Raw genomic sequence first — 13,863 nt, forward strand, 5'->3', positions numbered from 1 at the left:
TCCAAACACCTGCCTCCCAGAGCTCTGCTGCGGCTGTTAATTAAGCCATTCACAGCTCTTCCAGGGCCAACTACTGAACTCAAGCGCTGACAAGGAAATAAAAGAGGAACTGATCCAATATTTATTTTTAAAATATATCTGCCAACGTTTACATAAGTATGTCAAAGAGCTTTTACTTTTTTTCTAAATGCACAACCATTCCAGAGCACCTCTTGAGTGAAAGCAGTGCTGTGTGAATAAGTATGAAAAAATACAAAGATATTCCACAGATGAGAAAAAACTGCCTTGACAGCAGATAACATCAGACACAGTATTTATGTACAAAGGTTTAAGCAATGAGAAGCACAGATGACCAAAACTAGCAAGACACTACACAGCCTTTCCAGCAACACAGGATTTTGCATGTGGATTAGTACTGTAATAAATTATGAAAGAAAGAACAAAAAGAGGCAACTGCAACAAGCTTTTAAAGTAAAATCTGTAGTAAGTATTCCATTTTACTGATGCTCAGATACAGGAGTGCAGAAGCCATACTTGTAACAGTTTGACAGGATGGGTCCTCGACACTGAGGGCGAAGCATAAATGCCACCTGGGCTTGAGCTCAGACAGCACCCTGAGTCTGAGCAGATGCTGAACCTCAAAGGAAGCTGGATACAGCTTTTTTAGGCAAGGCCATGACAACAAACTGGGAAGCTAAAAGGGAAGAAACATTCAGTAAAGAGAAGCTGGCCAAACAGAAAGGTCAGCCTACAGCTCTCATTTCCATGTGAAAGCTCATGTAGGCAGCATGCTGCCATGGCACTGTCTGGCAGTGTTCCAGGTTTGTGGCCAAGAATGGAGATCTTTGACTGGCTAGCAGTCACTACTCCACAATCCTTCCCAGAACTGCACAAAATGGGGCCAAAATCCACAAAACACATTGACGAGCCACAGGAAAGGAGAGGCTATTTCTTCAACAGCTGCAGCAGTGGAACTGCAGGACTTGGATGAGGTTTTCAAAGGCACATAAGGCACAAAACAACTACTTCCTAGACTGCTCATTTTTGCACAGTGGAGACTGTGTTACAAGAACAGAAGCACCAGCAGGATCAGGCCCTCAGAAGCACCAGCAGGATCAGGCCCTCAGAAGCAATTGCAGAGCTTTTATCCTATCATCTTCGTTAAGGGTAATTGATTGCTCCAAGAGCCCTTAATGCCACTGACCTCAGGGTCCTCTTAACCTGCAGCCAAGCTGCAGCACAGTGTAGCTCTGGCACTCCTGCCACTTCTCCATCACAAGGAAGTTAAAAGCTTTTCTGAAAATAGAAGGTAGCTCAAAAACCCTAGTTTTCTGAACATGTTGTGTAACCAGCTTCACACCTCAGCTCACTTCAGAGAGGACCCTCTGCACAAGATGTGCAAGTCCAGCACAGCCTACACTTCAAACTGCCACAGGGATTACTGTCTTTGCAGGAAAATGAAACAATTCCTTCTCAATAGGCAAGATCCCATTTCTTCTTTCTGTGCTTAAAGACAACCCTAGCCTAGAGAATACAGAGCTGTTGGTACCACACTTTGTACATTATAGCACCTACTTGTATGGTGAAATCAAGAATTTTATAGAAAGGAACTGTTTCCAAGGATCACAGTGAAAATTAAAGAGAGATTTTCCTTTTTTTTTTGCAACACTAACGGGGTAACCCAAACAAATTAACGTCTAGATATATCTGAAAAATCCATGAACACCACCTCAGATGCCTTTTCAGTCCTTTGATGTTTGGTCTTTCCCTTACATATAAATCTAATGAAAACTACATTTCTTTTTTTTGAAAACCACCTACTCCTCAAGATCAAAAAGGTTATCTAAATGAGACTGAGACTGCATGGCTGAGGTGTGACTTAGGGAGGTACTCCATAAACCAGTAAAAACCCACCCAAGACAAATAAACAGAAGTAAAAATCTCAAACCTCACTATATACCCAAACATTTTAAAGAAGTCATCTGGTTTGTACACTCTCATGACTCTTCTAGGAACAGAGAGAAAAGGAAGGGTCAGGAGACAGATCAAGTGACAAGTTCAGCAGGCATGGGGCCAGCAACACAAGTGCATGAAGATGCAATCCTTTAAGTCATCAGTTAATAAAAGTAACCACAAAAAAACCCCACTTAAATTTTAAAATGACAATCCCATTCTTACAATTTCTGACAAACCATTTTGATGAACAAGGGGAAACCCCTCAAGTCAGGCCCAAGGGTTATAAGATGCCAGAAGGAACTGACTAACCCAGCATCCTGCAGCACTTTGCTCTGCAGGCAAGGCACTGATCAAAAACACACCACTCTGGGGCCACTCTAGCCCTCCTACCACCCAAGTTCTTCCTCTCTCATCAAGTGAGGCAATGCTACTAAGGCTGGCAGATTCCTAAATTGCCTAGAAGATGGTGGAAAAGTGCACCTCTAAGTAAGATTCTAAAATTTTAAATTAAACAGATGCACATCTCTAACCTTCTGGTATTCATGCCATCTTCTAGAAACCACAAAGAGCGGGCACTCACAAGGTGGCTGTTCCTGTCACGTGGTCTAAATTAAAGACAACGTATCAACAGCACCACAAACCATGACAGCTGCCACTGAAATGGAAAAAACCTATTACTGTGCATTTTTATAACGGGATTTTAACACAAATACAGTGTTAGTTATACAGTGTTATCAGCTGTATTCCTAACACACATTCCTGTTCGCTAAATGTTTTGACAGAAAAGCAGTCAATTATCAATTAGAAGAATTAGAACAAGCCAACATGAAAACACTTACATGCCTACATAAAGCTCCACACTATTTCTTATAGGAAGTTTCATTTGGGAAGTTAAATGGGGCAAATATTTGCTTATTCTATTAGGTATTATACCACAGCTGCAACTGTAACACTGAAGGCAGTCTATGCAGTGTCGCCACGTGCTGATTTCATACCAGGAAGCGACACACAGCCATCTGAACAAAGTTCTTTAAAGTATGTCTGCAGAGAAACTCATTAACCTGGTATACATAAATCCATCAGCAACACAAGCTTGAAACACAGCACTTTGAAGATTAACAAACATTTCTGTATGCAGAGCATTCAGCCAGTACTGCAAGTCTGCAAAATCAACGTTGTCCTTCATGAATTATCAGGTTGGGATATACACTTGAGCAGAACACAAGCACACGAAACCACTCATTTACAACAGAATTATTTGAAAAATCATTTGTCTTGTTTTAAAATCTAAGTGGGGAAACCAAACACTGTTGTCTGACTCTTCCTACTAAATTCAACTTGTTTAACAGCTAGGTGCCCCTACTGAGAACCAAACAATGCCCAACTTTCTTAAAAATAGTCTTGCTTGTTTTAGAGATTACCAGTAAGCAAAGGGATCACCAGCAAAGCCCAACAGCTGGTGTCCTACTGACTACAGTCTGCCTAAACCCAGCCAGGTTCCCTTCCTCTGCCCTTGTGCCATGGCTACATTTGGCAAGCCTGAGCAAACCACATTTTATTCAGAGCTAGCATTCCCAGGGGCAGTTCATTTCTGAAGAGGATGAAATGAAGGCACAGCCCTATTTTCACCTCCTGTCAAAGAGCCACAGGGACCTGGCAGGAGGAAAAGTGATAGATAGCTGTCACATATCTCTCTGGTGACACAGCTGCCTTGCTGAGATGAACCCACCACCTAAAAAACATTGACACCACAACACAAAGCAGCTGGAATCTTCTCCACCCAAAGTTGTCAGACAGCATTTAGGGAAAATCCAAACCATTACAACAGAAATTAGGGGCTGACTGAACTCCTACAGCCCACCCACAACTCAAACAGCTAAAGCCTTACTTCCACTCAGCAATCTCCACTGAACAGGTACATCTTGATTTCTTCACAGATCCACCTATCTTTTTTGCCCTGAATGAAACTTAAAATCTGCTTTGCTGCAGGGCAGAAATGTTGTATTTTTAGTACAGAATTTCCCAAAAATCTGGATTTCAAAATCTTCACTGAAAGAAACACGTTGATTTGCAGCAAAGTACTGCATCACACCTGGTGTTTAGATGCAAGCTGTGTGCCCCTGCTATTTCTGTTCCCATAATCAGGCAAGCAGGATAAAAAAAATCCAAGTGAAATAACACACAAGTGATGATGCAGCTGCTCACATCAGGAGCCCAGCTCTTTCACCCTGCCACCCCCTACTCTCTACATGTGTGTACATGTCTGCACCTGTGCTTTCAAGCAGTCAACACTATCACAGCATGGCAAATTCAATTCTAGATTTATCAAAGGCTCCCATTAATACGCTTTCAGCAGGAAGAAATCTCCAGCCAAGCACTGAAAACTATCTTCAGGGACCAAGACTTAAAAACAATGAGCAAGAATTTTTAAAAACACATTTGTTTTTTTATTCTGAAAGCTCTGTGGGGCAGAAACATGCCTTACAAGACTTTCATGACTTACAGGCAACCAGTAATTGCATTGCAATTTCTAAAGTTAAAACCAGGGAAAAGTAAAGGTCAGTCAGCACCTCTCCTGAGCACCTTGCTAGGTCAGGATATATAAATAAAATTGCAATCCTTCCTAAATTAAACAGTCTTGGGCTCTCAGCACAAAGCTTTTGGTTTCAAGCTCCTTAGTCACCATTAGAAGCACTGGTAAATCTCCCTAAAAAGGGGGGGGGAAAAGGCCCGACTGTGTATAATGGGACAGTTTCCTACCCCACAGTGCTTGTGCCTCCCACATTTCACTTTCTGAGACACGACTGGCAGAGATGTTTCTTGGGGAAAAAACCCAAACAAATTAAAACCAAAACCCCACCAACTTATATACCTGACTGCTTAAAACAACTAAGCATGCCAGGGCATCTCTCATAATCACATGAGAGCAGACAAAATACCAACTGGTGTCACTGCACTCAGCCAGCCTATATGCTTATCTTCCTTATTTCCATGAGATCTTATCATTCTCTCCTTGTCTCCAGACCACTGCTCAGTTGCTCCCTCGACTTTAACAACTCTATCTCCTTAGACTTAGTTCAATGGCCAACTACAAATATTTAAGTTTGCACACACCACCTAATGAAGCTCTCATAAAAATGCCACAGTCATTCAAAAGCCACATAACTCCATAAATTTGTGACTAAATGTGACTCAGTTATTTTTTTCTTGTTTTTAAATAAAAAGATGATTGCACTTATAATTAAATAAATGTCTTAGATAATACTACTGTTTAGTCAAACCTGCAGCTGACTCAGCTGCTCTTCCTTGATCGTTTGGTTGGTCATCTTTGTGCCAAACACAATGGTCATAAATCAAAATTTAATTTCCCACACATTGGAAAGCTACAAACCTGGATCTAAACATTTCTACTTGAGGCTTTAATTTCCAGAAAATTATTTTTTTAAAGAGTAATTATTCCTTAAAAAATGCTGGAAATTATGCCTTCTCTTTCCAAGAGGCTTCTATCTCTACTAATACTTTACACCATTAGTTTGTTATCTCCATGTGTGCTGGCTGATCTGGGTTCTGTTCTGAATCTTGGATCTTCACCAGCTTCACTATCTAAGTTCCAGTACACAATTTTCACCGTTGGCAACATCAAGTCAAAAGAAAATTTTATTACCTTCTCACGTGGAACAACCAGGTATCAGAAGATAACAAAACTTGGCAACTTGAGCAGGTGAGGCATTGATTGTCAGACTTAATGTTATTTCTCAAGATTCAAAAAGATTCTAATATGAATTCTTAATTCTTGATTAACACTGCACAACACTGGTCGAACTTCAATTGACTTCAGTCACTTAAGATCTTGAGTGCACTGCCAAAACTAAGTGACTTCCAAACTCTCCTCCCCTGAAAGGCAAATACTTCTCCCTACAAACTCTCAGATATATTTCAGAATACTTAAAAGCAAATACAGAGAAAAGAAAAAACAGTCAGGCTCTGCATACAGCACAGCAGATCAGCAACAGGAAAGGATGTGGTTAAAAACACAGCACAAGTCCTAACAACGATTCATTTCAATGTTAGGGTATTTTCAGCACTCCATCTTTTAACCAGTTTCTAAGATCCCTCAACACATGGCCTTGCAGTGCCACTTGAAAGAGGTAGCACTGAGGGTTTTTTTCCAAATTATGTACTCCGTATCGAAGTTTACGCAAGAGTAGACAAAGTTCAGATGAAACCCTCCCAGTAAAGCTTTATATGATACTGTACTTTCATTTCCTTCTTTGTACTGCCACACACCTTCCACTGTAGCATGCGTGAATAACTGAGATAACTAGGAGAGAAAAAAAGAAAAACAAAAAAAAAAGAAGGAAAACCAAACACACTCCACGCAAAAAGACCAGAAAGAGAAGTTAAAGAACACTTTATAGAACTGGATTAGTTCGGAGCTTTTTTCCCCCCCACTGTTTTTTATAAATTTCGAAGAGCAACCAAAACGAAAATCGCTCCGGCCCCAGGCCGCCCTCCCCGCAGGAGGAAAGCTCCGGGCCGGAGCCCCATACCCGCGGGAGGGGCCGGGGGCGCGCCCCTTCATGTCTGCCGCCCTCCGACCCCACTCACATTTGCAGCATGATTTTGTTCAGGACCACGCCATCCACCAGGTCCATGTAGATACCGAGGTTATCCTGGTCGCCACTGCCCAGGTCCCCGAAGGTTTTCACCTGCCGGAGGAAGGACAGCGGGTTGGGGGTTGGCGAGCGGACACAGCGAACCCCGGCAGGACAGGACTGCCCCGCCGGCTGCCCCCTCGCTCCCCGCCGCCCCGCTCTGCTCACCCAGGTCACCAAGGGGCTCTGCAGGAAGAGCTCCAGGAGCTCGGAAACGGTCACGTCCATGTCGCCGGGGTTCGGGCGGCGGCGGAAGGCTGCGGGCGCGGGGCCGGCTCACTCGGGAGACAAAGGCGCGGAGCCCATGGCCCACCGCCCCACTGCCCGCCGGGCGCTGCCTACAGGGCAAACAATGCGCGGCTCATCGCTCCCCGCCCCGCTGGCACACGCGGGGCCGCTCGCCGCGCTCCCTCCTCCCGACAGCAACAGGCCAGTCTTCCCCCGCCGAGCTCGCCCCGTGGCTACAGTAGAAGTTCCCCAGGCAAGAGCGAGCCACACCAGGAGAAGGGGGCTCAGCCGCCAGGCCAAACGCCCAGGAGCAAAGGCGCGGAGCCCCCGTAGGACGGCTCCGCTCCGGCCGCCGCGGTACCTGTGCCGGGGTGTGCCCGAGCCCCGGCAATTAGACCCGGGCGGTGGCGGCGGCGTGAGGGGCAGCGGCTGCCGCCAATGGAAGGGGCGGAGAGGGCCGGCGCCGGCCAATGGGCGGCGGCCGCGGGGGCGGGATGCGGTGTGGGGTCGGGGCGCGCCGCCCGCTCGGCGTCGCCCGCACGCGGCAGCGAGAGCGGCCCGCGGCCTCTGCCCGCCCCGGCGGGGGCGGCCCCGCACCCCTGCGGCTGCGCCTCGTCCCCGCTGCCACCGAGGTGATGCGCGGCCTCGCCAGGAAATTCGCCCGCGCGGCCGCGCCGGGGCGGCTGTACCTGCCGGGAGCCGCCCGGCGCCGCGCCCTCCTCCGCTGGGAACGGCGCCAGCGCTGAGCGGGAGCGCGCGGGTCCGAAGTTTACGCTTTAAAAGCCACGAAATTCACCACAAAGTACTTTGTAGGGGTGCTTCCAGATGCGCCGCGTAAACCCCTTAGCGCAGGTCAAAGAACTAAGAGGGGAAACTTGGAGCAAAGCGAGCGGCACAACCTGTTGCGCGCCCTCTTGGAATGAACCGGGAGCAGGTGCCCGTGGCGCTCCCGCCGCCAGGGCTGGTCCAGCGGGGCCGGGCCGGGCTGGCTGAGCCCGCGGAACAGACCGCCCTTCTGCCAGAGCGCCCGGGGTGCCAGCTATTTTCCTGCGGGGCAGAATTTACCCAATCTTCAGTTAGGAAAATAAATAATGCCAGGTAATCTGGATGATTGCTGCTTTACTTATCCCAGGCTCAGAACTTGAAGAGAAATAATTTCGTCATGAAGCTGACCAGTTTAAGGCACGGTGTCACATAATGGGGTTTTGTTGTGCCAGGATTTCCGTTTGACAGTTTGCTCTATTTTTCACAGATGCAATTTTTTATCTCTGGTATTTATCAGCCTGTGCATCAGCCACCTTTTAGTGCATTCTGACTATTTCTTGTTCGATCATACTGAACTCAAAAAATATATTTTGCATCTTGCACAGTCAGACACGACATATCTGAAATTCTGGTTATTATTAACCACCTACCTTCGATACGTATTTTTGCTAAGGGGGTGGGTGCATGTGTGTTTGTGCATCGGCTGAGGGAGAGACATCTGTTGTTGTGCCTGAGGCACTAGAGCAGTTTGCAAGCAAACTATTACTAAATGATAGACACTGGTGTTCATTGTAGAGGCCTGTTTGTCCCACTAAAGATCGGGTTTAATGATCTGCTTCATGCGATCGTTTTTTTAGGCAGCCCTGTAGACAAGGACGGATAACTCCCACTTGCTACGCTGGTACATGTAAATTGCAACTTGTTTACGAGCAAAAAACAACTTAGTATTTGAAAAATATATAGACCTATTCACAGAAGACAGAATAAAGATGGAAGAATGCTTTCCCACTTTTCACAACTTGGATACAACTCGTTTGTAGGACAAACAGACTCCTGAAAAGAAGCGACAGCTGCATAGTCCGATCCAGGTGTTGCCAGTAGAGAGAATTGAAAGGGAGGGCGCATCATGGAGCACAGTTATAAAACCCAAACTGCTTACCCAGGAAACTTTCCTGGGGATGCTGTTAGCTGCCAAATGCTCACGCGTTATTCAAGGTGCCTGCCTGCGCTACAGGAAATATTTGGCCCCGGGCAGTATGGGGGCGGGTGCTGGAGGTGCAGCGGCGGTAGCCGGACGGGCAGGGGCTGGGAACGGGGTTGGAATGCGGGTGCCGCCGCCTCGGCCACGGCGGGCGCGCGCCCTCTGGCGGCGGAGGCGCGGGAAGCGGCTGCGCGCTCTCGTCGGATGCCGAAAGCAAAGCAGCAGTGGGAAATAATACTTTCCTTGCTTTGAAATGCGCTGGGAGCACTGATGCAGTCTGGAAAATACTGATAAACTGCTTCAACACGCATGGGGCAAGGGGCATGCGGTGTTGTGAAAGGCGGCAGGCCGGGGCGACGCACGCTGGGAAAGGCTGAGTAGCTGCGAGTCTCCCCCAACCACCCGAGCCTCACGCTGCGGGCGGCAGAGCCCGGCTGCCCCGGGCAGGAACAAGCCCAGGCTTGCCCGGAGCTCCGCTGAGAGCAGCCCTGGACGCGGGGCTGCGGAGGGCACGCTGCCCGACTTGGGCAAAATACATACTCTGGTTCTGAGCCCCCAAAATGCTTGTGGAAGGGTTTCCCATCGGTAATTCCGTGTCGTACCTGTCAAACCCAGCTGGGTGTGTGCTGCTTCCTCCACGTCCTCTCCAAACTATGCCTTAGCATTTATAGCGAGAGCACTTTTATTCACACACCTTGTGTTCCACCAAAGATGTGTCTTGTAAAACCTCACCTTCCTACTACAGGTCAAGTTCTCATTTCTGATGGTACCTAAGCTGCCGCCTTCCCACAGCAGATAAAATAAAACAAATACCAACGGATATACCCAAGAAAGTCCAGATCCAGACATGTACTAGCAGAAAACTTGTAGTATTTAAGTTTAATGTGATTTGCAACAATTTTGTTTTGACACCATTTCACATGGTCAGCTTTTAACTAAGAACATAATTATCAAAGAATTAAGAAGCACCAGAACTGTGATTTAAGACACATACATAGACACAAGCTACTAACGACACCAGTGTGTTTAATGCCTCCGTTATCATCATGTGTATTTTCAAAGCTGTTTTCACAGCCACAAAGTGCTTGATTTTCAACAACACAGACTACAGAAGGAACTTTCTAAGCTCAAACATTTCTAAATGTTCCTTTAGGCTGACTGTAAATTGCATGATTCCCCCCCCTCAGACTGTCCCCTAGCAACGAGTACAACCATCAACAAAGCTCTACCATTCATCTGCTGTCTGAAGTGTAAGCTGCTGAGGGATGGGAATAACGGAATTCATGAGGTCACAATACAAGAGTTAAACTCATGGTAATCAGGAAAGAGCTTTTTCTCCTCCTTTGCTTGGGACTGCTGTTAAGCAGCTTTTTTGTAAATATGACTTGACTGTTCATCAACCAACTTCTCAGCTATGGAGCACGTTTGCTTTAAGTAGACTCTGGAGCTGTAAACAATGGGTGCCAGGAGAAAAAGAAGGTGGTCAGAAGATAGCTTTGCTCCTCGCAATATTTGATTCTGAAATGCTGTTTCCAATATTGTTCATTTTTAGACAAAGGTGGTAAAGAAAAAATGTTAGAGAAATTTGAATGAGAGTAAAAAGAAACAAACCCATATGTGCTACCAAACCACAAACAAAACCCCAGAAGTATTTGCTAATGTGCATTGAATCAATCTGAATGCGGAGGCAGGGGGGGATGCCGATGATTAACAGTCTGTGGCTGGTATCTGAAACATTCAGAGACAAACTCTCAGAAAAAACTAGCATTAACCTTTGGCACATATTTGTTCAGTGCTGAAATTTAAGTCAGCTGCTGGGGCTCCTGAGAAGACCAACATGATAGAGAATCTAAAATACAAGGAGACGGAGTTCGGGCAGAGTATCTCATAAACCTCTGAGTCCATAGAAAATAAATAGAGAGTCAAATACACAAGGCAAACAATAGAGTTAATACTCAGCAAAAGATATGGGGAGGAGATGAAGGTGCACCAGCGGTTTATGGCTCTTTGCATGAACTTGAAAGCAAGGGAGGAAGACTCATATCCCAGACAAACACAAAATGATGACATAACCACTTTGACTTGAACCCTTCAGAGAGGCAGTGAGTGTCACAGCAGTGGAAGAATGCTCAGGGGCCTGCAAGAAGAGAGAATAAATTAATTTCAGTTAGATTCATAACCACAAGAGGTGTTAGAAGCAAAGGCTGGTCCTGGTGATCTAATGCAGTGAGTTCAGGAGATACAGTAGGGTGGGAACCTCATGTCCAGCATATTGGGAAAGATGTCCTCTGAAGCGGCAGCAGCAGCAAGGGGAAGGTGTCTTCTTGAAGATTTTGAAGACACAATAGGTCCTGGTCTGTTGAGAAGGTGATTACTGAAGAGAATAATTGTGTAAAGGCTTGGGCACCTTATCCAAAGACTTGCGTTCCCATCAGGGCAGGGAACACCCAAGGCAGAAGATTGCTGTGTATGTTTCTCAGTTTCTTTGTCAGGAGGTAAAAGAACAACTACATCAGCAGCACTAACTGGGAATCATGAGACAAGTAAAAGAACTAGTAGGACCACACTAGGAACTGTTACTGACTGCTTTAAAGGAAAAATAGGGAAGTATAGAATGCATAGAAAGAGGTAAAATGTATCAAATAGAATGTGTTTTAATTGTTTTATTAATATGAAAAATATTTCAAATCATAAGTATCAATTCCTTTCAATTGTAACTAGCAAATGTCCTTATAAAAACAGAATGTGATTTTGAAGGTCCAAAACTTTAGGGAATTTTCATTTTTCAGACTGCTGTTTTGACATTTGAGTTATACAAGAGTATATCAAAATCCATATTGATGACACTGGGCCTGAGGTAAAAATAATAGGCAAGCACAGCCAAAAGTTTTAGAAGCAGCTTTGGGAAATACTTAGGCTGTTCAGAGTTGAAGAAAAGTATAAATTCACATGCAAGGAAAACACTCCAGGGAGAAGTTAACAAAGCTTCAGCAGGGAAGTGGATGGCAGTACGGATGGGACCACCACCTCTGATACCTACCAAGGACAGAGCCATTTCTTGGAACAGTGAGCAACATGGGAATGAGGAAACTTGTGTCCCCGCTATCTGCTCAAATAGCACCCCAAATTCACTTCTGCGTGCAAGAATCGAACAGATGTGGGAAGATGAATTTGAGGAACTAATGAAAGATTCCAGTTTTGAGGGGTTGTGACAGAAGGCACAAAACTAAGGTTGTCCAGTGATAAAGAGTCCCTTTTTTAATTGCCTTTTTCCCAGCAGTCCACAGGGTTTCATTTCAGCTTTCAATTGTTCTAATAATTTATATAAAACCCCCACAAGATTCATACGCCAGTAAATGTGGTTGCAACTAGAGCAACATCAAATCAAATCTACAAGCTCATCAGGTAACCAGCCACTGATGAAAAATCATAGGACCATAGAACAGAACCACAGAATAAAACCACAGAATATCATGGGTTGGAAGGGACCTACAAAGGTTGAGTCCAGCTCCTGCTTCTGTACAAGACAACCCCAAAATACAGTAAGTTATACCTCCCTCACATGAATTAAATTATGGCTCTGATTGAGGGTAGGCATTATAGACCCTCCCACAGAAGGTTTTCCTGTATCTACAGCATGCCCACATGCCCTGCCTCCTTTCTGAACTGAACTATGAACTATATATTCCTTCATTTCTTCTGGACGCCAGAAAGTGCAGAACATGCACATGGACAACTTATCTGGAAAAACTTAAGCTGTGGCAACTTCTCTTCTTTGAATGCTTGCCTGGTTTTACACTGGGTGACCCATCTCATCTCCTTTCACAGCTGTTGAGGTTTGACAGTCCCAACGCCAGGCACCCACGAGAGCCGCTCGCTTGCCCTCCCCTGCCACAGCTGGGCAGAAGAGGGGAAAGGATAAAAAAAAACAACCAAACGCTTCATGAGTGAGATAAGGACCGGGAGAAATACTCCAAGGGCGAAACAGGCTCAGCTTAAGTTGGGAAGTGAATTTATTACTAACAGAATCAGAGGAGGATAATGAGAAGTAAAAGAAGCCATTAGAACACCTTTTTCCCCCAGCCCCTCCCTCCTTCCCACCGACAGCGCAGGGAGACAGGGCCTGGGGGTTTGGTCAGTCCATCACCGGGATTTCCTTCCGCTGCTCCAGGAGAGGAGTCTTCCCCTGTGAGGCTGTGGGGTCCCTCCCACGGGAGACAGTTCTCCTGAACTTCCCTGGCGTGGGTCCTCTCTCCCGAGCAGCGGCCGCACCGCCCCTGCTGCAGCGTGAGCCCCTCCCACGGGCCCACAGCCCTCCCAAACTGCTGCGCCGGGGCTCTCTCCTTCCTCGGGGTGCAGTCCCCCAAGGACAGGCTGCTCCAGCCTGGCAGCAGGGCCCTCTCGCTCCAGCGGGTCTCCCGCTGGATCACAGCCTCCTCCAGGCATCCACCCGCTCCGGCACGGGCACCTCCCCCACGGGCTGTGGGTGGATCTCTGCATCCCCGGTGGGCTGCAGGGGCACAGCTGCTGCACCGTTCTCACCACGGCCTGCAGAGGCATCTCGGCTCCCCCTCCTTTTTCACTGACCTTGGTGTCTCCATGTTGTTTTCCCTCACATGTTCTCACCTCCTCCTCTTCTCTGACTAGAATCCAAAACCTTGTGACTTTGTTTTTAAGAAAAAAACTTCTTAAATATGTCATCACAGAGGCGTTACCAACCTCTCCCACTGGCCTGACCTTGGCCAGCAGCATGTCCATCTTCAGATCCATCGGAGATTGGCTCTGCTGGACATGGTGGAAACTTCCAGGAGCTCCTCACAGGAGCCACCTTTGTGGCCCCCCTGCTAGCAAAAACCAGGCCGTGCCAAACCAATACAACAGCTTACCTGGAATGGGAGTCAATGTCCTCAAGGCAGGGAAACTCCAGTGCTGCTCAGGCATTGACAGCACTGCTCCAGGATGCCTCTGCAGCTGTGGAATGGTTGAGACAGGTAAGGCTGAACTTCTGTGGCCACTCTGCAGATGCCAGGAAACATCATTTAGCAAGGTAACCAACAT

The 13,863-nt window shown here is 46.6% G+C and overlaps 1 protein-coding gene and 1 long non-coding RNA gene across 3 annotated transcripts in view; both read right to left on the bottom strand.

Annotated features, from left to right (window-relative positions):
• CCDC88C (coiled-coil domain containing 88C) overlaps positions 1-7,191 on the bottom strand; it is a 97,424-nt gene extending 90,233 nt beyond the window's left edge. Inside the window, exons 1-2 of one of the 2 annotated variants that reach the window (XM_042047240.1) lie at positions 6,780-7,191; positions 6,565-6,665 (exon numbers count right to left, since the gene is read on the bottom strand). In XM_042047240.1, coding sequence (XP_041903174.1) covers positions 6,565-6,665; positions 6,780-6,839 — 161 coding nt within the window. In that variant the 5' untranslated portion in view covers positions 6,840-7,191. The remainder of the gene's footprint in view (positions 1-6,564; positions 6,666-6,779) is intronic. The other variant, XM_042047241.1, reaches the window with a different exon arrangement.
• A 2,467-nt stretch (positions 7,192-9,658) lies between these two features.
• Positions 9,659-13,431, bottom strand: LOC121673701. The gene is made up of 2 exons (XR_006019286.1): positions 13,393-13,431; positions 9,659-10,942 (listed from the first exon to the last, which is right to left on the bottom strand). It is a non-coding gene; the product is annotated as an uncharacterized LOC121673701 (long non-coding RNA).
• Positions 13,432-13,863: the final 432 nt, after the last annotated feature.

The sequence above is a fragment of the Corvus kubaryi genome, unplaced genomic scaffold, assembly GCF_017639235.1.
Source record: "Corvus kubaryi isolate FWS band 111438036 unplaced genomic scaffold, C.kubaryi_AGA036_p1.0 66, whole genome shotgun sequence".
NCBI classification, from domain to species: domain Eukaryota; kingdom Metazoa; phylum Chordata; class Aves; order Passeriformes; family Corvidae; genus Corvus; species Corvus kubaryi.